The sequence below is a fragment of the Pleurodeles waltl genome, chromosome 5 (assembly GCF_031143425.1).
Source record: "Pleurodeles waltl isolate 20211129_DDA chromosome 5, aPleWal1.hap1.20221129, whole genome shotgun sequence".
Classification (NCBI taxonomy): Eukaryota; Metazoa; Chordata; class Amphibia; order Caudata; family Salamandridae; genus Pleurodeles; species Pleurodeles waltl.
In genome coordinates, this window is record NC_090444.1 from 231,009,663 (window position 1) to 231,034,966 (window position 25,304).

General features: G+C 44.0%; 1 protein-coding gene across 3 annotated transcripts in view; it reads left to right on the forward strand.

Annotated features, from left to right (window-relative positions):
* UBR2 (ubiquitin protein ligase E3 component n-recognin 2) overlaps positions 1-25,304 on the forward strand; it is a 1,248,744-nt gene that overhangs the window by 696,004 nt on the left and 527,436 nt on the right. For all 3 annotated transcript variants that reach the window (XM_069233963.1, XM_069233965.1, XM_069233964.1), the window contains exon 26: positions 12,605-12,707. In XM_069233963.1, coding sequence (XP_069090064.1) covers positions 12,605-12,707 — 103 coding nt within the window. The remainder of the gene's footprint in view (positions 1-12,604; positions 12,708-25,304) is intronic.

A 25,304-nucleotide genomic window follows, 5' to 3' on the forward strand; every position in this document is an offset into this window, starting at 1 on the left:
TGACACCCTTCCATGTTGGACAGTCCATCACCTTGCCTACCTTGTATGCACCCCCACATCCCTCTGATGAAGAGGAGAGACTCCACCATTGGGACCCAAAAAGAGCATTGGCGTTCTATTGTGATCGTACCAAAGACTTCTGGGTGGACGATCAACTCTTTGTGGGATATGTGGGTGCAAAAAAGGGGAAGGCGGTGCAGAAGAGGACCATTTCAAGCTGGGTACTCTTATGCATCAAAATGTGCTACGCTCTGGCTAAAAAGCAACCCCCTGAAAGTTTGCGAGCTCACTCCAGAGCTACTGCTTCTACCACAGGTCTAGCACGGGCGTTCCAGTCCTGGATATTTGTCAGGCAGCAACGTGGGCATCTCTGCACACTTTTACCAAGCACTACTGCCTGGACAATCAGGTCCGAGGGGACGGCTACTTTGTCCGTTCGGTCCTGCAGGACTTTTTTTTTTGTGTGATTTTAGTTTGCTTGCCCACCACCGGGGATGGTATTGCTCAGTTATCTATTCAAAGGTAAGGAATCTGCAACTAAAAGTGTCTATCAGATGTACAAGTTATATACCTTCTGCATCGAAATATCTGGTAGAGACATCTTCTAGTTGCAGATTCCTTACCGACCTGCCCATCCTCACCGCACTGCAAACTGATTTCTAGGGACAGGAACTTTCGCTTTAGGGCCCTAGTTTTGGAGCACCACTCTGTTCTTCATGGCTCCATGCTACTGCCATGGAAAGTTGTTAAAAGAAACTGATGTCAGCGCGCCGGGGTGGCGCCTATATACGACTGCGACATCATCACGGCGACCACGATGCCCGCGGAGTCGACCGACGCCACCTGACGGCTCGCAGAGGTACTGCTCGAAGAAAAATTCTCTGGATCCAGTCTGACGCCTGGGGAAATTCAAAAGTAAGGAATCTGCAACTAGAATGTGTCTCTACCAGATATTTCCTTACCGAAGGTAAGTAACTTGTACTTCTGGTGGTCTAACTGCAGATTCCTCACTGGACTGTCCTCCCTGTTCTCTGGAATGGGCTCTTTTTACATCTAAAAAAAAAAATCCAAATGCGAGATCTGTACACTGCTCAGTCCAGTTTGTAGATGGGCTCTGCATGTGAGGGCGCAGACAAGCCCTCAAAAGAAACTGAAAGTTTTCCTATATAGTTTGACACCTGAGGAAATATTCCACGGTGAGATAGAGTATCGTCCAGGAAGAGCATTACAGATGGGAAGTAACTTGTTTGATTGTCCCATCTTACCATGCAGTTCTCAAGCAAGTTATTAAAAGATGTGTTTTTTATATTTGTTTGTCATAAGGCTCTAGTCATTTGAAAGGGAAGGTGAAAACTTGTAAGAGTCATTGATAGAAGCCACTTGGGCCCAAAAGGAGTAGCAGGATATTGGTAACAACGTGTGCACTCTCATGTACACTAATGGAATGGTGTTCTGCTTTCCCTCTTATCTCATAACCGAGCTTACAGAACATCTCTGGAATGCACTTTTGAGTTTAAAGAATACATTTATTGTTATTAATTCCCTACCACTGCAGGGTTCCTGAGAGTCTAAATTAGTAGATTGGAAGCACACGTTCAAAAGTAGTCGCAGCAATGAAAGCAAAATATATCAAAGTACTTCTCAGTTGCAATGTACACAGCAAATATATGTGATTATATTATAGCATAACTTTAAAGCATAAAAGTCCAAATTAATCTCCATATGGGCAAGGCGGTAGGGCTTATATTCAGCTTCCTGGGGTCTGCAAGTTGATGACTCCGGTCAACTGCGAGAAATAGATTCTCTATCCAAACAGGAGACAGGCAACTGACGTCTAGTTCCTGCCTGAAGTCAAAGCAGATTCAATCTACCTCTCTGTAGCCCAGTCATCCTTAAAAGCAAACTCAGTGTGAGAGCTGAAGAACCTTGGAGAGAGGCTAATTCTCCTGAGCTTACTCGCTCTCAGACTAGATTGCGAGGTAAACACAAAATCTACGTGCTCTTATCAGCTAAGGTCTGGTGTGAAGAAAACAGCTTGGTCCATCTTGTGGAAAAACACAGCTCATCTGCAATGTCTAACCCTATGTTAAAGCCAATAGGCAGCTAACCTAAATATCAAATGTAATGTATAATGTCATGTCAAAGCCAATAGGCAGCTAAACTGAATACAGAATGTAATGTCTAATGCTATGTCAAAGCCAATAGGCAGCTAAACTGAATACAGAATGTAATGACTAATGCCATGTCAAAACCAATAGGCAGCTAAACTGAACAAAACGTATAATGTGCTACTGGTGAACATTGAGCAACTAATTAGCGCAGTGGTGAAACACAGTCATTGGTCAAACACAATTAATAGCATCACATTCCACCCTATGACCAATGAATTTTTGTTTCATACCTCTTATTTCAAACAAAAACAAAAAACAAAAACATCAACACAAAAAAACATTATAATGATAAAAGCAATCACTGTAAAGCAATGGAAGTGGATTAACATATTGGTCTCATAACCTTTCACATCAGATACATCTACACAGAAAAGACTTAAACTTATATACTCTGAATCAGATAATAGTGTCTCTAAAATAGCAATTTGATGTAGCATGAGTTCTACTCATGTAAAGGTGAACGGTCCACCTGAAAGATTTGCTGGCGAAAGTCAGAGTTCCACACGAAAAAACACAGACAGTTAACTGTTAAGGTTGCTTAGTTCCAGTGGAAGAATGTAATCAAACAAGTTGAACTTGAACTGAAGGCGCCAGTTGGGCAAAATGGATCCATGGTGCTTGTACTTTACTCAGTCAGGTTCAGGTCCCTCTCCCGACCCCACACGCACACACCCGAAGGGAGACCACACAGCACACTCATGGTCAGTGGCGAAACGTGGTAGGATCTGCAAAAGAAAAAAGTATGACTTTTCTTGCAAATAATATTTGTCTTCTGAAATGTGCCCTTCCTCTTCCTTTTCCTGTTTTATAATCAGCAGGACGTTTTTGGGGCCCTTTGTTATGATTTCTGCAGGTTCTGGAGGGTCATTTGGGGCTTCAACCCACACCTCAGCAGTGAGGTTTTTATCTGCTGCACCACAGCTTCCCTTTCCTTGCACTGTCAGAAGGGCTGGGGCAGACTCCTTCTTTACCAAGCCTCCATTCACTGCACTTTTGACAAGTTGGGCCATTCTGTCTCCAATTTGTATGAATGAATCAGATTATTTTCCAGTTATCAGCATAATTTTGATTTCTCCTTGGTAATCTGCAGCAATCACTCCCCCTAAAACCTGATCAATTTACCATATCTGTCCTGGTAACTTTCCTCTCTCCAATTGATCTCTGATTGTTTGATTGTTTGTGGGACAGATTGCTCTTGTGCGTGCTGCACAGTTCTTATCAAATCTAGGGGAATGTGCATCCCTCTCATCTCTGCCCACCTTAAGTGGCTTTTTCTCCCATATGTCCACATTTCTGGTGCACCCACTTAGCCATCCATACTAAGTCAGAATTCTGAGTGTACACTTCTCTCTCTGAATTTTTCTCTTTAACATCTGCAAGGCAATTGAACCAGTTAGGTACAAGCCATGTGGAAAACCAAACAGCTAAACATTGGCAGTGAACCAAGAATCAGTGTAAAAATGACACATCTCAAGCAGCTCTTGCTTTAAAGTCTGACACACATTGTACAACGCTGTTCCGTCTCCTGTGCTAGAAAACAACTTTTCAGTCAATGAATCATTAGTCAAAAAAACATGCTTTTTATCCTCAGGGGACACGGATTCAAATGGTGCACTCAATTTCACTGGTAACTCTTTTACCTGTGGTACTCCCTGCACCCTCTCCACATGCTGAAAAGGGGCTTGTGGCACCTGTTCATGTAGGGCTGCAGTGACTCTAGCCCTGTCTTGCATGTACCAGATCCAGTGTATGATACTAGCTTCCTGTGCTTGTCCTAAACTGTGAGAGTTAGGTGAACTCATCACCCACTGCATGCTTGATATTTCAGGTTCCATATTCCAAAGTTCCAGGGGCACTCTTGTACTCCCCTGTTCCTGATTTACATGTAAATCAGTGTTTCCCTCTTGCACTGCGCAGAAACCTAAAGTCTGAATTATTTCATTTGCCAAATTAAAAGCACGCAGCTGCTTATATTTTTTCCTAGATACTTTATACCAAAGTGTTAAGATTTCACTCAGATGAGGGCTATACTGTTTCCAAAAATCAAACAAGCTAATGAAACTCTGTGTCTCTTGCTTAGTGTCACGTTGTAGATGCTCCTCAGACTCGGTGCAATGCAAATGGGAGTCCACCTCCTGACACCACCAAGTCACCGATAAAAACCACGGTGCATTGGAGTAATCAGGTGAGGGAAGGAAGGGGAAGGAACAGCAGGGAAGGGATATCTGTAAGGAGAAGAATACACAGCGTTAATATCACATTAGCCTGTCTATTCTCGCAATGTCTCGCTAAAGCACCAACGACCGTACCTGCCAATATCTCCTGAGGGCAGGACTAGTCCAACGCCTGTCTATGCTCCATCTGAATCATAGATGGACGCCACAGGCCAACGATGAACACCGATAATCTCTTATGGGTTGTTCAACACCCACTCTTGTACAAGATAGACATAAAATAGTGAGGAAACAAAACGAAGAGAGAGAAGAAAAAGAATGACGGTAAAACCCAACTCGGGCTCCTTTCTATAACTCAGTTAAAACACTGAGCCTCATGTCATAGTCACGCAAATGGTAGAAATTACCCATTCTTTCTACACCATGTACTGAAAAGCAAAAATGTCCCGGCAGTTCAATCCCCGCAAAAGTAAACATTAACACTGCGTCACAGCAGAATAAAAATGTTCTCCGGCTATGAAGACAACAGTTCATGAGTAACGAACAGTTCAAATAAAGGAACGCCGTGCCTCGGATACTAACTGTGTCCTGGTCGAACAGGATTGTGGGAAAAAGGCGAGGGAATCCGGCACCAGATCGCCTCACCGCTTACCACCTCTCCTTCATGTTTCGAAGATCCAAATGGAAGAACTCGAGACTCCCGACGATATCGGGAATATCCAAGACTTGAGGGAAACAGGAGAAAAACAAGTACTCCACTGGAAGCAGAACGAGAATCCACCCTCGGGAACGCCGTCAACAAGATCCCTCGTTGACCATCCGACTTTGATCTGGGAAACGAATAACGCACAACGCTTCCTGGATGTGCGTGGTTTTACGCGACCTCTTCCGGCGATAGGCGTCATGGGATATGTAGTCCAGAAGTACTACAATATCCCGATCGTCAATACAGGCGCCGCGGTTAACTCCTGACAGTACGCCCGCCTCCAAAGCGCCTCCTCGGACCAGGCTTAGAGGGATGACGGGCATGAAACAGCCGCACAGCCCTAGGGGCATGGACATTGCGTTCCGGCTCCCATGAATCATCCTCGGCATTGTACCCCTTCCACGAAACCAAGTACCACAGCTTACCCCCCCGTCGTTTGGAATCCAACACTCTGCGCACCTCGTATTCCAGCTGCCCATCTCTGACCACCGGAGGCACCGCCTGCCGGGTCGCTGAAAGGGCCGGTTTCAAAAGGCTGCAATGAAACACCGGATGGATCCGTAAGGAAGCAGGTAAGTTGAGACGATAAGCCACAGGGTTTATCTTGCGTAACACCACATAGGGACCAATGTAACGAGGATGAAAGACGCTACGCATCTTGAAGCGTATATACTTGGTGGAAAGCCACACTCTATCGCCTGGCTGATATGCCGGTCCCTCACGCCGATGTTCATCACCCCATTTCTTATACTGTTCTTTGGCTTTCTCCAGATTGAGTCGTATCTTCTTTTGCACGGATTGGAGATTCTTAATCACAGCATGAACCGTAGGTTGATCCGTGACATCCCTAGGTATGGTTATGGGCAACATCTCCGCGTGAAAACCCGTGTTAGCACGAAAAGGAGACTCCTGTATCGAGCTATGCCAAGCATTGTTGTATGATAGTTCGGCAAGCCATAGCAACGAAACCCAGGATTCTTGAGCGTCCTTTGCATAGCACCTCAGATATTTTTTCAGGGTTTGGTTAAGGCGCTCCGTCTGGCCATCGGTTTGTGGGTGGAAGCTGGTGGACAGGGCGGATTCAATACGCAGAACCTTACACCACATGCGCCAAAACCTAGCGACAAACTGGGGGACTCTGTCCGAGATAATGGTTCTCGGTAGACCGTGTAACCGCACCACTTGAGACAAAAGTAGGTGGGCGGTTTGACTTGCTGTAGGCAGATTTTTACAAGGGAGAAAATGACCCATCTTGGTAAGACTGTCGATTACCACCATGATAGCGTTGTACCCCTGGTCCATTGGTAATCCTACCACAAAATCCACGCTAATGGTTTGCCATGGCTTATCCGGAGTGGGCAAAGGCATCAGTCTGCCCTGGCTCTTCGCGTTTTCTCCCTTGGCTCGTGCACATATCTCACACCGAGCCACCCAGGCCGCAACGTCTTTAGCCCAACCTTCCCACCTGAAATGTCGTTGAACAATTTGCGCAGTTTTGGTGTAACCAGGATGACCAGCCGTTACCGCATCATGACACCAATTGAAGGCTTGCACTCGGAGTTCTTGTGTTGGCAAATACAAACGATTACATTGCAACGGTATTCCATGCTTAAGGGTACGGTCCTGACTTAGTTCTGCCCATTTCTTCCACTGAGCAACAGACTTATGCTTAGAAACCTTTTCTAGGAAATGGGAGATATGAAGGGCGCAAAGCACTCTTTCGGGTTTGATGATTGCTTCCTCGGGTCTGGAAACTATGGTTTTCACGTCCTCTTGTCGGGACAGTGAATCTGCCTTGCGATTGTCAACCCCAGGACGGAAGGTCACCACAAACTCATATTCCGAAAAAAACAGCATCCACCTCATTTGCCGCTGGGTAAGTTGTCTTGCCTCCTTCATATACTGCAGATTGCGATGATCAGTATACACCGTGACCGGGTGTTGAGCTCCCCAAAGGTAGTGTCGCCATTCCTGAAATGCCTTTTTGATGGCTAGCAGTTCCTTTTCTGCCACCGTATAGTTAAGTTCCGCAGCAGATAGCTTCCTGGATAAGAACGCAACAGGATGAAGCTGTCCGGTGGTTTTGTTTCGTTGTGATAACACAGCACCAATCGCTATATCAGAGGCATCTGCCTCAACGATGAAAGGTGCATCTGGCTGTGGATGTTGAAGTATAGGTGCGGAGCAGAAGGCCTGTTTTAAAAAGCAAAAAGCCTCCTCTGCCTCCTCTGACCAAACAAAAGACACACCCTTTCTTAGCAACCTTGTTATAGGTGACACCATGTGGGAAAAATGAGAGATGAATCTTCTGTAATAATTAGAAAACCCAAGGAAGCATTGCACGTCTCTCATACTAGTGGGTACTGGCCACTCCTGAACAGCCTGTATTTTTCTTGTTGACATGCAAAACCCCTCGGGCTTAAATCCACCCCCAAGAACTCAACCTTCCGGACATGGAACTCGCATTTGCTCAGTTTGCAAAAAAGGCTATGCTGTCGCAATGCTTGGAGTACTAAGGAAACATGGTCAAAATGGCGCTCCAGGGATGTGGAATACACCAGAATGTCATCTATGTAAACGATCACGAAATGGTCTATGTATTCCTTGAGAACATCGTTCAGAAAATACTGGAATGCCGCCGGGGCGTTATACAACCCGAACGGCATTACCAAGTACTCAAACAGGCCATAACGGGTTTTGAACGCCGTTTTCCACTCGTCCCCTTCGCGGATTCTGACCAGATGGTAAGCTCCCTTCAGGTCCAACCTTGTATAGATTACGGCCTCTTTCACCTGGTCCAATAACACTGGGATGAGAGGAAGAGGGTATCTATTCCTCACCGTATTCTTGTTCAGCATTCGATAATCGATGCAGGTTCTCAACTCTTTATTAGCTTTAGCTATGAAAAAGAGTGGAGAGGCTGCCGGAGAACAAGACGGTCTAATGAACCCGATCTCCAGGAAGTGATCCAAGTATTTTCTCAAATGCTTGGTTTCTGGGTCTGATAGAGCATAAACCCTACAAGAAGGAAGGAGAGCTCCAGGGATCAGATCTATCTTGCAATCATACATACGATGGGGTGGCAATGTCTCAGCCTGACCCTCGTCGAACACATCCTTGAACTCGACATAAACGGAGGGCAATATCACTGTTTTCTCCCCCACTGTGGCCAACTGTAACCCTTGAGCCAACGCTAACGTGGGGGGATCATCGTACAAGAAGCAGCTATTCTCACACATCGAGGACTGAAAACTAACCGTCTTGGTTTGCCAATCGATAAAAGGATTGTGTTTTCTTAACCAAGGCATTCCCAAAATAATTTCGTACTGAGGAGCCTCTATTATATTCAGCCTGATTCTTTCTTTATGTTCCGGAGATACCCCATTGAAGATCAAACCAATGTCCTCCGTATGTTCTGTGAGGGGCCCAGATTTCAGCGGTGTACCATCAACCGCCAATACTATTTCGGGGTCCTTTCTCTGAATGCTAGGAAGTCCCAATCTCCTAACCACCCCTGCATCTATGAAATTCCCCGTGGCTCCGGAGTCTATCATCGCCCATACTGGATGCTTTCGTTCTTTGGTCACCAACTCTACTGATAACAAAAGGTGGGACGCTTTTTCTTCCTGTGGAAAAAGGGTTAAGGAAGTTAACCGTAGCACCGGTTGGGGTTCTGTAAAGGGCAAAACCTCTTTCTCAGATGTCTTTCCTGACATAACCGCCACCTTTTGAGTGGGGGAGTAGGAGAATCTCTTTTTAGGTTTGAGGGGACACTCTCTTACATAATGACCCTTCCTGCCGCAAAACATGCACAACCCCTGTACCCTCCTACTCTCCTTCTCAGACTTCGACAAGGGTGCCCTAACGGCTCACACGTCCATAGGCTCCCCACCTATCTCATTGGGAGTAGAAGCAGATCGCACCTCCCTTTCTGGAATGCCAGGTCGCCTATCACCCGCTGTACGCTCTACCCCTCTTTCTGCTAATCTGTGGTTCAGTCTCAGGGTAAGATTCACAAGGTCTGTACAAGTGGAAGGCTGCGGATCTATTTGAGCTAGTATATCCTTCATGTCGTCTCGTAAGCCTTGATAATAGAGAGACATTCTCTTCTCCTCTGGCCACCCTGATTCCGCCACCAGTCTATTGAAGGTCGTAAGATAAGTGACCAGATCAGACCTCCCCTGTCTCAGCTCCAGTAATTCCCTATCAGCACTAAAAGTGGTTGTTCTATGATCAAACACCCTCTCGAAGGCAGTCCGAAAGGCATTCCAATCCGATAACAATGGGTCATCGTTCCTGACTAATGGCACGGCCCAATTAGCTGCGTCTCCAGAGAGATAAGAAATAGCGAAAGCTACCCTGGAAAGGTTCGAAGGAAAAGACGCAGGTTTACAAGAGAAATGTAGAGACAACTGAGTCAAAAAGGCCTGAATTTTCTTGGGGTCCCCCGAAAACCGTTCTGGGCTGGCTAAAGGGATAGGAGGGGAGACATTCACGGTTACCTGTGGTGTGGATGCTGAGGCGTCGAAGGGATTCCTAGTAAGCTTTTCTACCCTTTCTTTTAAAGCCGCTGCCTCAGCCCTAGAATTAGCCAACTCTTGTTGTACTACTACTAACGCCTGTAATACATCATCCATAGATGCCATCTTTGCATCACACCGAGCGGGAGGAGCGTTATTTGTGGGTGCGTTATTCTGTCACGTTGTAGATGCTCCTCAGACTCGGTGCGATGCAAATGGGAGTCCACCTCCTGACACCACCAAGTCACCGATAAAAACCACGGTGCATTGGAGTAATCAGGTGAGGGAAGGAAGGGGAAGGAACAGCAGGGAAGGGATATCTGTAAGGAGAAGAATACACAGCGTTAATATCACATTAGCCTGTCTATTCTCACAATGTCTCGCTAAAGCACCAACGACCGTACCTGCCAATATCTCCTGAGGGCAGGACTAGTCCAACGCCTGTCTATGCTCCATCTGAATCATAGATGGACGCCACAGGCCAACGATGAACACCGATAATCTCTTATGGGTTGTTCAACACCCACTCTTGTACAAGATAGACATAAAATAGTGAGGAAACAAAACGAAGAGAGAGAAGAAAAAGAATGACGGTAAAACCCAACTCGGGCTCCTTTCTATAACTCAGTTAAAACACTGAGCCTCATGTCATAGTCACGCAAATGGTAGAAATGACCCATTCTTTCTACACCATGTACTGAAAAGCAAAAATGTCCCGGCAGTTCAATCCCCGCAAAAGTAAACATTAACACTGCGTCACAGCAGAATAAAAATGTTCTCCGGCTATGAAGACAACAGTTCATGAGTAACGAACAGTTCAAATAAAGGAACGCCGTGCCTCGGATACTAACTGTGTCCTGGTCGAACAGGATAGTGGGAAAAAGGCAAGGGAATCCGGCACCAGATCGCCTCACCGCTTACCACCTCTCCTTCATGTTTCGAAGATCCAAATGGAAGAACTCGAGACTCCCGACGATATCGGGAATATCCAAGACTTGAGGGAAACAGGAGAAAAACAAGTACTCCACTGGAAGCAGAACGAGAATCCACCCTCGGGAACGCCGTCAACAAGAGCCCTCGTTGACCATCCGACTTTGATCTGGGAAACGAATAACGCACAACGCTTCCTGGATGTGCGTGGTTTTACGCGACCTCTTCCGGCGATAGGCGTCATGGGATATGTAGTCCAGAAGTACTACAATATCCCGATCGTCAATGCAGGCGCCGCGGTTAACTCCTGACACTTAGTGCAAATAGTAAGAAACTCTAAAATCTTTTGTTTTACTTGTGCCAGTAACTGCACATTTTGCGACGGTACTTCTGCATGTAATTAATTTTCCTTTGCAGAAGAGGTCTGTAAATAACATTCTGAGCTCTGTTCTCAGTGTTATCAGTTAAGGAATGCGGGGTGTTTTGTTCTATGCTCAGCTCACACGGAGGCTCAGACTGGCTCATAGCTGTCTTAACCCCCTCATTACTGGAATGGGAAAAGCCAGATTCTTCTAAAACAGCAGTTTTATAGATTCCAGCATTATCTTGCAATAATGTGTTCTGGCTAATTTGCTCATGTAAATTCTTATTTTCATGCCTACATCTCTCCTGCATTTTTCTGTAAGCAGATAAAAATATCCAAACCCTTCTGTCAAAAACAAAAGGAACATAATTTCTTTCAAAAGGCACATTTTCTAAATATGCTTTAGCACAGCAGGAAAACATGATTGTCACAGCACCATAAGGCAGTTTAACTTCACATGCATTTTCAAACGTGGTCTGCCGTGCTTCTGTAATTCTCTAAACAACAAAAAACAATTACACTTTTAAATTGTGCACTAAGAAATCTCAAATTCCGACTCTGAAAACTGACGACTAAGCCAAAATGTTCTGCTTTCCCTCTTATCTCACAACCGAGCTTACAGAACCTCTTTGGAATGCACTTCTGAGTTTAAATAAGACATTTATTGTTATTAATTCCCCAACACTGCAAGGTTCCTGAGAGACGAAATTAGTAGATTGGAAGCAAACGTTCAAAAGTAGTCGCAGCAATGAAAGCAAAATATTTCAAAATACTTCTCAGTTACAATATACACAGCAAATATATGTGATTATATTATAGCATAACTTCAAAGCAAAGCATAAAAGTAAAAATTAATCACCGTATGGGCAAGGCGGTAGGGCCTATATTCAGCTTCATCTTTCTGGGGTCTGCAAGTTGATGACTCCGGTCAACTGCGAGAAAGAGATTCTCTACCCAAACGGGAGACAGGCAACTGACATCTAGTTCCTGTCTGAAGTCAAAGCAGATTCAATCTACCTCTCTGTAGCCCAGAGTCATCCTTAAAAGCAAACTCAGTGTGAGAGCCGAAGAACCTTGGAGAGAGGCCGATTCTCATGAGCTCACTCGCTCTCAGACTGGATTGCGAGGTAAACACAAAATCTACGTGCTCTTATCAGCTAAGGTCTGGGGTGAAGAAAACAGCTTGGTCCATCTTGTGGAAAAACACAGCTTGGAAAAACACAGCTCATCTGCAATGTCTCAACTGCAATGTCTAACCCCACGTTAAAGCCAATAGGCAGCTAACCTAAATATCAAATGTAATGTCTGTCATGTCAAAGCCATTAGGCAGCTAAACTGAATACAGAATGTAATGTCTAATGCCATGTCAAAGCCAATAGGCAGCTAAACTGAATACAGAATGTAATGGCTAATGCCATGTCAAAACCAATAGGCAGCTAAACTGAACAAAACATATAATTTGCTACTGGTGAACATTGAGCAACTAATATGCGCAGTGGTGAAACACAAAGTCATTGGTCAAATACAATTAATAGCATCATAAATGGTACAACCCAGTGATGTCCATTTTTGAACAGGGAGCTTTACCAAACATATTTACTTGAATAATACCTTGTGGAGCTACTGTAATATGTTCAAATATTCAAACTGTGGTTATCTACATAAATCACACCGGGATTCATAGTTAAAGGTAAGTAACTTGATCATTACCTTGTCTAAAACTGTGTTCATTCTGATAGGTTCTGCACTTGATTGGGATGGCTCTTCAAGAAGAAAAACAACATCTCGAGAGCACCAATGACGATAATGTTATTATGTTCACCTTTACTCAGAAGATTTCACGTAAGTTTGAGCATCTAAATAATATGGATTTTAGTTTTCCTTTTGTTGAAGGCTCCGAAATATAAATGTGAATCTTTGCCTCATATTCCAACAATGACAGTAATATGTTACTGGTTGATCACATTTTTGTGTAACAATTTTAAACATCCATAATAAGTATCACTATTCTCATTTCCTACTTGTTTCCCATTTCTGAATTTAAAAGTACCTTCGCACCAAGGGTTCCCTTCTGAATGACCTGAATTATAGGTTGCATGATAGAACAGCAAATCTATTGTCTTTCTAAACAAACAGTTCGACAGGAAGATCCTGGCAACACGTGTGAGGAAAACAGCCTGAAACTGAGGATCTGCCTTGGGAATTGTGTGCTCTGACTTATTAGGACATTCCCTGTTTTCAGTAGTCATCTTGGAGCACTGCTTCATTTCTGCCTCTCAAAATTATCTAACACCATCCCAAATGACATCAGTAGCACCAGGTATAATAACCCTGCATTAGTACTTCAAAGCCACCTATGATGAGAAACTAAATGACGGGACCATAGATTGCTCATAAAGCTGTCAATTTAAAGCTTTTTGCAGTTGAAAAGATCTTGCATCCTAAGAGTACCAGAGTCTCCATGAACATAACTTTATCCATTGCTTCACACATACTGCAGTCTAATCTAATTGGATTTATAGAGCATGGTAATTAAGAATAAATTCGAAGTCTGGTTACTGATGGGTAGGTGTTATAATGGATGTCTCCCTCAAAAGATCTTCAGAGCTTTTTATGGGGATGTTAACTGAGATGGTTTTAGGATGGAACCACGCATGCGGGAGCAACTCATGCCTTAGCAACATGTTCGGAACCACGGGCGGTTTGTTTCCGCGCATACCTTTACTGCGCATGCCTTTACAACAAATTTCCTTATAAAAGCATGCCTAGTAAAGGCATGTGTGAAAACGGAATGCGAAACGGTGTGTGTGTTTTTTTTTTCATGCAAACTCCTGAGGCCCAGAACGTCCCTCACCCCTAATACCTAAACTACCCCAACCTGCCCTGAGCCCTAAAAAAAAAACTATCCCAAGCCCCCACCTGACCTGAACCCTAAAAAAAAAAAAACTACCCGACCCCCAAACCCCTGCCCCATAAAACTAAACTACCCACCCACCCTGAGCCCAAAAAAAAAAAACCTGTCCCGACCTCCCCACCCCGCCCTAAAACTAAACTACATTGACTGCCAAACCCGCCCTGAGCCCTACAGAAAAACTACTCTGACCCTCCCCCAACCCTGCCCCTAAAAACTAAAGTACCCCGACACCCACCCTAAGCTAAACTACCCACCAACCCTACCGCAACCGCACTTACCTCACCGCTTCCTTTCCCTATCCTTCCTCTTTTTTCCTCCCTCCCTTCCTTAAACCTTCCCCAACCCATTTAAAAATAACCTACCCTACCACCCACCGTAAGCCCTAAATAAAAAAATATCCAAACCCTCGCACTTCACCCATTAAAAAAAAATAAAAAAAGCCAAACCCCTCTTCCTCGCCCATTAACAAAAGAAATAGCCTGACCCCCTCACCCTCCCCAATCCCTTAATCCACCCCGGCCCTAAGCCCTAAAACAAAAACAAAAAATACCCAAACCCCTCTTCCTCGTCCCTTAACAAAATAAATAGCCTGGCCCCCACACTCTCCCCAATCCCTTAATCCACCCGCCCACCCCGGCCCCAGTCCCACTTACCTCACCACGTCCTCTCCAAACAACGCAAGGCTTTTTCTGTGCTTTACCACGCATATGGGTAGTTTAGCACATGCGTGGTTAAGGCACAGATAAAGCCATACGTTGTTCCAGCAAGCATGATTACGCTTGTGTTGGAAACATCCACGTTGTTAATGACGTGGTTAAGGACGTTTCCCAACTCAGAGACTTCATGCTTTAATGTCTGGAAAGGTATTAAGAAGTACATATCTCTGATGAAACCCCACAGATACGAATGGTTCTTGGGTCCAACGAGGGCTCCAAAACATCATGCTAAACCATGCATCCTATGGAAGTCTAGGAATGATAGGTTACCGTTTTCGACACTCTCCATGGACCGGGCAAAACAAAGTATGCTATCTGATGTATAAAATCCATTAAGGCTTCAGAAATGAAGAGCACAGCAGACCCATTGTTCAGCTTGGAACAAAGTAGCTTAAAGAAGATGGACAAAGCTGTTTTGTAAAGCTGGTATTTACCTACGATACTAATGTAATAAAAATTCTGACAGTCTGCAATATTTAAAAGAGAATCAAAAATAATGTGTATCTATTAAAGATACCAATGCTGGATAACTACACATAAGTAATTTTTTAAGTTGGTTTCTTACTGCATTCTCTTTACAGTCCCGGGGTCTTCTGCTTGTATTCTGCTTTCAGGTCAGCTTTGAAATTACTGAAGAAGGTCAAGACTTTTTCAGTGCTTGCATTGCCATTGTCCATGGTCTCACTCTGTAATGGGGGCGTGATTTCCTTTGCAAAGCTGGAACACTTCTTTTCTTTGACATTGTATTATTCCAGGCATATTTCAAGACTCCTCACTACTGAGTCAGTTTAAGTTTGTAGTGCTACAGATCCTATTGTACCCAATAGCAGTCATCACTGATAAGTCGTAAGAATAGAATCTTTAAGCGAGATTTGACCCAGTACCAGCTTTAACTTAAATTTCATCTCCTTTCAGTGATATTAACGATTTTAACAGTGATTAGATACATAAACTATGTAGTTTGTGTGGCAGTAAGGGGAAAATTGCCCTAGTGATGCTACCTTCTGAGTGAATGTTTTCTTGTGAAATGTACTGCTAAAACTGCAGATCCACTCCAAAACACCTACAATAATGATGGCATATGTTTTTGTTTTGGGAATCTGTTGTAATAATGAGGTACCTTCTTCCTCTCCAACATGACAGGTTGCCTGTAGCTTACATAGGAAGACCAGCTCAAAACTACCTCTGAGGGCCATATTTTGGATCGAAACAGAGCCATCACGAATATCATGAGTCTCCAAATGTGAGTGAATCAGGAGGCAGAATAATTTTCTGCAAACTCTGAGATGAGAAAGGAGCATAGATATATAACTTATTTATATTTATTAACATTATACACAGTTGCATTCGCTGCTGTGTAGTTATAAGGGCGCAAGTTTCCTGAGGAAATATATTTTTTAGTTTGCTAATAGCTTTGGTGCTGTTTGACTAATCTTCACAAAACTTTCCATGAAACTGTTCATTCATCTCAACTCCTTCCTGGAAAGTTTTGGGGAGATCTGTAAAGCAGTGACCAAGAAAAAGAATGGGTCCAAAAACTTGTTTCTCCCCATAGACGGCCCTAAGGAACTTTAAATAACGCTTTAGATAAATGACGTAACATAATTACTCCAAATTTGACAGAAAGATAGATCTTGATCCGAAAAAACAGGTTTTTGTGATTTGGTGTAAATCTGTTGAGTAGTTTTGTATACATTGTATATTTGATGGCATGTGTGGCTGTAGATACACATGGTCTGCATACTTCTACCATCTAGTGTTTGGTCCGGATTTGTACAAGTTGTTTTTCTTCGAAGAAGCTGTTGGAATTACGAGCTAAAGTGACCCCTCCTCTCAGTGACAGTGCTCATGGACATTTACTCCATTGTTAGATTGTTTTCTTTCCGCCGTCAGGTGCTCGCTTGAGGTGAAAATACCTTTTCCTACTCATTAGTATTATTTTCATCGCGTCTTATTCACTCCTATTCAAAACATGAAGAAAATCCCACTTTGTCGGTTCGACAAGCTTTGCTCCCAGCCTCCAGGCTTTGCCCGGTCAGGCTCCCTTACTTGTTTCTCAAAATTCAGTGCATAAAGAGAATGCGCTGCTGATGGAATGGACACCCTTTAGATTTTTTCTGAGGTGTCACGCCAAATATCCACACACAGACCACCACTCTGTTTTCAACCTCTGCTTATCTCCTAACCGTATTGAGGAAAGCTGTGAGGCCTGTAAATAGTTTTGATGGAAGAAGATGCTGTGTGATCGTCTGACACACAGAAAAGAAATGCAGCGTAAAGAGACACCACTGGACATGTTCAGTATCCAAGACATCAACCCGCATGAAGAGTTACATGAAGCTTCTGCGGCAGAGGAGTGCTTCTCCATTCCTGACTTTGAATCGGAATCCGACGCTGAGATCAGTTTGCACACGCAAGAAATAACATCTGCACAACATGCAGTGAGTACAAAGGTCCGTCTTATCCAAGAAATATTCAGCACCGACCGCACATAAGGCTGATGGGCCACAAGCGCCTTCAGGCCATGGAAGGCACCGACCAACTGCCAAGGATGCCCCGTCCTCGGGCTCGGCACCGAAGGTTAAGTGTATAGATCCAGCCCATGTACTGGCTCTGAAGGATTCTACTCAGTACCAAGCAATGATGACTTTGGTTCCGACAACATCAGCACCAACCATTTCGACACCGAACATAAAGGCCTCTTTGAGACCAAAGGTTTCGACGCATTGATCGAAATTGACTGTTTTGGCATGTAGGAAGCTGGCTCAGTATACACTATCTCAAAGTGAGAGATAGTGTGCACAGAGTCCAAGGGTTCCCCTTAGAGGTTGACAATGGCAAAATTAGATAATTCTAATGCTCTATTTTGTGGTAGTGTGGTCAAGCAGTAGGCTTATCAGAGGGTAGTGTTAAGCATTTGTTGTACACACACAGATAATACATGAGGAAAACACACTCAAAGACTTAACTCCAGGCTAATAGTTTTTATATAGAAAAATATATTTTCTTAATTTATTTTAGAACCACAAGATTCAAGATTTGAGGTAAGTACATAAAATGTAAGATACTTCACGCAGGTAAGTACAGAACTTTGATTCAAAGCAGTAGTACACACATTTTTAGTTTAAATGGCAATAAACTATTTTAAAAGTGGACACAGTGCAAAAATCAACAGTTCCTCGGGGAGGTAAGTTTGGTTAGGTTTCTCAGGTAAGTAAAGCACTTACAAGGTAAGTCTCCTGGGCGTAAGCAGCCCACTGTTGGGGGTTCAAGGCAACCCCAAAGCCACAGCACCAGCAACACAGGCCAGTCAGGTGCAGAGGCCAAAGGACGGCCCAAAACACATAGGCGCCTGTTAAGAACAGGGGTCCTCCGGTCCTAGTCTGCTTAGAGGTAAGTACCTGCGTCCTCTGGGAGCAGACCAGGGGGGGTTTGTAAAGCACTGCAGGGGACGCATACAAGCCCACAAAACACCCTCAGCGGCACAGGGGCGGCCGGGGTGCAGTGTGCTAATTAGGCATCTGGTTTGCTATTAAAAGCAATGGAAGGACCCGGGGGTCACTTAGGCGATACAGGCAGGGCACATGGGGGGCTTCTCGGGTCAGCCCGACTGGTCTAGGAAGAGCCCCGCCTGTTGGTCACTGCTGCACTAGAAGGTGGTTCCTATCGGTCCTGGGGGCTGCAGGTGCAGTACTTGGTCCAGGCATTGGGTTCCTTGTTACCAGGCAGTCGTGGTCAGGGGAAGCCTCTGGATCCTCTCTGCAGGCGTCGCTGTGGGGTTGTATGGAGGTCGGCTCAGGTTATTCACGTTGTCGTAGTCGCCTGGGAGTCCTCTTTGCAGTGTTAGTTCTCTGGAGCTCAAGCCGGAGGCGTCGGGTGCAGAGGGAGAAGTCTCACTCTCCCACTCCTTTTGTATCTAGTAAACAAATTGAGTCAAAACAAACTCAAACTAATACTAGTAGCACCAACTTGGGCACGCCAACCATGGTACACAACACTACTAGACCTGTCAGTAGTGCCTCATATCAAGCTACCAAACAGACCAGATCTGTTAACTCAACACAAACAACAGATCAGACACCCGAATCCAGCATCGCTCAATCTAGCAATCTGGCTCCTGAAGCCTTAGAATTTGGACATCTAGACCTTACACAAGAATGTATGGAGTCATCAAACAGGCTAGGAAACCTACTACAAGACATTGCAACGCAAATAAATGGAAACAATTTGTTTATTACTGTCATAATAATCAAATTCAACCATTACACACGTCAACGAAAAACATTGTGAGCTACTTACTACTCTTACAAAAGTCTAAGTTAGCTTTTTCATTCACAGCAATTTCTGCCTATCTGCAAATTACACATTCAACATCACTATTTAGAGTCCCAGTCATAAAAGCATTTATGGAGGGTCTAAAAAGGATCATTCCCCCAAGAACACCACCAGTTCCTTCGTGGATCCTCAATATTGTATTAACACGACTCATGGGTCCACCATTTGAACCCATGCACTCTTGTGAGATGTAATACTTAACATGGAAAGTAGCCTTCTTAATAGCTATCACATCTCTTAGAAGAGTAAGTGAAATACAAGCCTTTACCATACAGGAACCCTTTATACAAATACACAAACATAAAGTGGTTCTACGCACAAATCCCAAATTCTTACCAAAAGTTATATCACCGTTCCACTTAAATCAAACAGTGGAACTCCCAGTATTTTTTCCAGAACCAGACTCTGTAGCTGAAAGAGCATTACATACATTAGACATAAAAAGAGCACTAATGTATTACATTGATAGAACCAAACAATTTCGCAAAACAATTGTTTATAGCTTTTCAAAAGCCTCATGCAGGAAATCCAATATCCAAACAAGGCATTGCCAGATGGATTGTTAAGTGTATTCAAACCTGTTATGTTAAAGCAAAGAGAGACCTGCCTATTACACCAAAGGCACACTCCACTAGAAAGAAAGGCGCCACCATGGCCTTTCTAGGAAATATACCAATGACAGAAATCTGTAAGGCAGCCACATGGACTACGCCTCATACATTCACTAAACATTACTGTGTGGATGTGTTAACAACACAACAAGCCACAGTAGGTCAAGCTGTACTAAGAACATTATTTCAAACTACTTCAACTCCTACAGGCTGAACCACCGCTTTTGGGGAGATAACTGCTTACTAGTCTATGCACAGCATGTGTATCTGCAGCTACACATGCCAACGAACGGAAAATGTCACTTACCCAGTGTACATCTGTTCGTGGCATTAGTCGCTGCAGATTCACATGCGCCCACCCGCCTCCCCGGGAGCCTGTAGCCGTTTAGAAGTAGATCTTCAGCATTTGTACATTTGTAAATATATTACTTTAACCTTTATTATGTACATAAGTATTCATTCCATTGCATGGGCACTATTACTAGCATACACAACTCCTACCTCACCCTCTGCGGGGAAAACAATCTAAGATGGAGTCGACGCCCATGCGCAATGGAATCGAAATGGGAGGAGTCCTTCGGTCTCGTGACTCGAAAAGACTTCTTCGAAGAAAAACAACTTGTAACACTCCGAGCCCAACACCAGACGGCGGACTGTGCACAGCATGTGAATCTGCAGCGACTAATGCCACGAACAGATGTACACTGGGTAAGTGACATTTTCCATATATATATATATATATATATATATATGTTCAATGGCATGTGTAGTTGCAGATACACATGCTATGCATAGATTCCGCCATTTAGTGTTAGGCCCGGAGTGTTACAAGTTGCTTTTCTTTGAAGATCGAGTGACTCCTCCTCTCGGTCATAGTGTGCATGGGCACCGACTCCTTTGTTAGATTGTTATCTTTCCGCTGTTGGGTTCGGACATGTTTCCTCTCGCTCTGAAATTTTCGATTTGGAAACCTTACATAACTCTATTTGACCATCAGTATTGTTTGAATCACGTTTCCATCCATAGTCGAGCCGATAGTACAGTCGAAAACCACAAAACACCCTTTTGGGCGCGCGCCCCCAACTTGGGCCTGTTCAGGCTTACCACGCCGAAGCCTGATGGATCGGACTCCATTCCGATTCTGTCCTCGATGCCAAGCGAAATTTCCTTATACAGATCAACATGTGGTATGTAATATCTGTCTCTCTCCCGACCATCGAGAAGAAGACTGTGAAGCCTGTCGGTTGTTCAGTTAAAAAAAGACACTGCGTGACCGGAGAGCCAGAAGACTTTAGTCGCAAAAATACAGAGTATGTTGACATGGTAGAGGAAGAACAAGCTCAGCCGGCAGTTTCCATTCAGGACACCGACTCTGAAGAAGACTCGCAGGAAGATAGCCAACCAATCACTGCGGCTCAATATGTGAGTATAACTGCCCCTATGTCCACTACCAAGAGACCAGTTAAGGCCTTGGGTGCACCACTGCCAGAGACCCATGGTTCCACCCTAAAGAAAATAGGCGGCGACCGTCCTTCAGGTTCGGCGCCGAAAAAGGCCACACCAGCTTCGATGCCGGAGTCGAGCAAATCTATCAAAAGCTCCACATTTGAGCCGAGCCGGCGTCCACACGATTTGGATCCGAAACCACAGGCTGTATCTTCGGGACCGAAAAAATTGTCAACTTCGGAGCCAAATAAATATTCGTGCAGAGGAACAAGGACTTTCGAGACGATTAAAGCAGAGCTCAAAGACATTCGATTAACAGTCCACTAAATCGCCCAAAACATCAGAATATATTTCTGAAGATTCAGACATTCAGCCTATCGTGAGATCATGGACGCCAAACAATCAAGGATTCATATCCACAAAGACACTGAAAGGATCGTTGCTTCACCCCCATCACAAACAAAAAGAAAGTTGGCATTTCAAGACCATCTTAATACTGCTCCACCACCAGAAAGATCTTTAAAAGGAAGGAGAAACCATTACCTTTGCAAAATTCTCCTCCACATTCGCCACAACTTTCTCTCACCACCACCCGTTAGCCCACCACCATTGCCTTCACCTACACACTCCCAGACTTATTCACATGGTGATCCAATTGATTCCTGTGATTTGTATGATCCAGATCTCGTACCACCTAATGACCCAGACATCTGTCCTTCCAAATCTTTGCCACCCGAGCATACATACAGGTAATTTCAAGGGCAGCTGCGTACCGTGGGGTACTTATGCATAATGAGCCTTTAGAAGAGGATTTCCTTTTCAGTACACTATCCTCCATGCATTCACGCTACCACTGCCTGCCAATATTGCCTGGCATGCAGCCGAAATATTTAAAGAACTGGTTAAATCTAGGATTTTAACAACACCTATAGATAAAAAAATTACAATCCTGCACCTACAGACCCATTTTACATCACGCATCAGGTACCACCTCTGTTGTCGGTAGCGCTGCCAGAAAAAGGGTCAATAGCCAAATCTACAAGTGTTACCCCTCCCACTGACAAAGAAAGCAGGAAGTTTGATGCTGCTGTTAGGAGGGTAGCCACACAGGCAGCTAACCAATGGTGCATTGCCAATTCACAAGCCTTGCTAGCAAGATATGATAGAGCACACTGGGACGAAATGCAGGAATTGTTATAACGCCTCCCAAAATAACGTAAAAAAAGAGCTCAACAAATTGTTGAATAAGGTCAGGCAATAAGCAACAACCAAATAAGGTCTGCTCTTGATGCTGCAGATACAGCACCTAGGAGCGTAAATACTGCTATAACCATACGTAGGCATGCATGGTTAAGATCTTCTGGTTTCAAGCCAGAAATACAACAAGCAGTTCTAAATATACATTAGACAAAAAACACTTATTTGGTCCTGAGGTTGACACAACAATTGAAAAACTCAGGAAAGATTCAGACACTGCAAAAGCAATGGGAGCTCTATACACAACACCTTATAGAGGCTCCTTTTGTAAGCAACAGTTTAGAGGAGGCTTCAAGCCCCAATCTACAGATGCTTTCACCTCCCAAGCTAAACAAGGCAAACAACAATACCAAAGAGGAGCATTTAGAGGCTTTTATAGAGGCCAACACTTCAGAGCCAGAGGAAAATTCCAGGCCTCAAAAAATTTCACCACTCCATCAAAATAGTGACTTCCTAAGCATACCACAACCCCACACATCTCCTGTGTGGGAGGGGGGAGCGGGGCAAACTGCAGCAATTCCACCCCCAATGGCAAAGTACCACTACAGACCAATAGGTACTTTCAATTATCCACAATGGTTATTGCCTAGAACTGATTTCTACTCCTCCAAACATTCCTCCTCGTTATCACAGACTGTCCCCAGAACACAATGTTCTCTTACAACGATAAGTAAAATCCCTCCTACTAAAAAAGGCAATAGAATTAGTTCCAAAATCTTAACAAGGAACAGGGGTATATTCACTATACTTCCTCATTCCCAAAAAGGATGGCACTCTCAGACCCATTCTAGATCACAGACCACTAAATCTATATATCCTGTCAGAATACTTTCACATGGTAGCTCTGCAGGACGTCATTCCACTACTACAAGAACAAGATTACATGACTGCATTAGATCTCAAAGATGCAGATTAGCATATCCCCATACATCCAGCTCACCGAAAATACCTAAGGTTTGTGATAGCGAGAAACTACTACCAATTCAAAGTTCTACCATTCAGCATAACAACAGCTCCAAGAGTATTCACAAAATGTCTAGCGGTAGTAACAGCTTACCTAAGAAGACAACACATGCATGTCTTTCCTTATCTAGACAATTTGCTAATAAAATCAAGCACTATTATACAATGTCAACAACACACTCTATACAAACCCTACACACATTAGGGTTCACTGTCAATTGCCAAAAATCTCATGTTCAAGCAGCACAGGTTCAGCCTTACCTAGGTGCTATTCTCAATACACAAAAAGCCATAGCCTATCCAAATACACAAAAGATGCAAGCCTTCCAAAACCTCATACCACAAATGCAGTCAAATCAACATTACACAGTAAGGTTTATCATGAGAATATTGGGAATGATGGCATCATGCATAGCAATAGTACTGCATGCAAGATTAGATATGAGAACACTACAACAGTGCCTCTCACAACAATGGTCTCAAGCACAGGGTCAATTGCAAGATCTAGTGTTGTAAGACCACCAGATGCACAAGTCCCTTCAGTGGTGGAATCACAGCAATTTAATGAAGGGACGTTCATTTCAGAACCCTGTGCCTCAGACCACAATAACAACAGATGCATCAATGATAGCGTGGGGAGCTCATCTCAACAGCTTTACCATACAAGGAGAATGGAACTCAACACAGTTAACTTATCACATAAACCATTTAGAATTGTTAGCTGTGTTCCTTGCCCTAAAAGCATTTCAACCCCTTCTGAAACTCAAAACGGTCTTGATAATACATGGTTGTCATATTGTCCGTTTTTATCTGAAGAAACAAGGGGGAACACATTCATCTCAACTGTCCCTTCTAGCCCAAAGAATTTGGAAATGGGCGATTCACAATCACGTTTACTTACTAGTAGGATACATCCCAGGAATACACAATCAGCTAGCGGACCTGCTAAGCAGGACACACCAACAGATACACGAATGAGAGATTCACTCTCAAGTACTTCAACAGTACTTTGAAAAGTGGGGGATGCCAGAAATAGACCTATTCGCAACAAGCGAAAACGCAAAATGCCAAAACTTCACATCCAGGCACCCACACCCTCTGTCCAAGGGCAATGCTCTATGGGTCAACTGACTGATCGGGCATATTTGCTTACACATTTCCCCCTCTCCCACTAATTCCATTTCTAGTCAACAAACCGTGCCAAACTTCTTTCACCATGATACTCATAGCCCCCACGTGGGTACGACAACATTGGTACACAGCCCTCCTAGATCTGTCTGTAGTACCTTTCTGCAAGCTTCCAAACAGACCGGATTTGTTAACACAAACCAAAGTTCAAATCAGACATCCTAAATCCAGTTCTCTCAACTTGGTGATTTGGCTCCTGAAGTCATAAAATTTGGATATTTGCAACTTCCATTCGAATGTATGTAAGTACGCAAACCTCCAACTAGACGATGCTATGCTAACAAGTGGAAACGTTTTGTATATTACTGTCAATCTAAAAATATTGACCCACTTACAGCATCAATACAAGATATTGTATCCTACCTACTTCATTTACAAAAGGCAAATTTAACTTTCTCATCTGATAAAATTCATCTTACTGCTATATCAGCATACTTACAAACTATACAACATACTTCTCTTTTTAGAGTTCCAGTTATTAAAGCCTTCATGGAAGGACTAAAATGTATTATTCCACCAAGAACCCCACCTGCTTGAAATCTAAAAATTATACTCACAAGACTAATGGGACCATGTAAGGAAATGTCTCCTTGGCATGGTTACCCCCTGACGTTTCGCCTTTGCTGATGCCAAGTGTGATTGAAAGTGTGCTGGGACCCTGCTAACCTGGCCCCAGCACCAGTGTTCTTTCCCTAAACTGTACCTTTGCATCCACAATTGGCACAGCCCTGGCACTCGGATACGTCCCTTGTAACTGGTACCCCTAGTACCAAGGGCCCTGATGCCAGGGAAGGTCTCTAAGGGCTGCAGCATGTCTTTTGCCACCCTGGGGACCCCTTACTCAGCACATGCACACTGCCTCACAGCTTGTGTGTGCTGGTGGTGAGAAAATGACTAAGTCGACATGGCACCCCCTCAGAGTGCCATGCCAACCTCCCACTGCCTGTGGCATAGGTAAGTCACCCCACTAGCAGGCCTTACAGCCCTGAGGCAGGGTGCACTATACCAC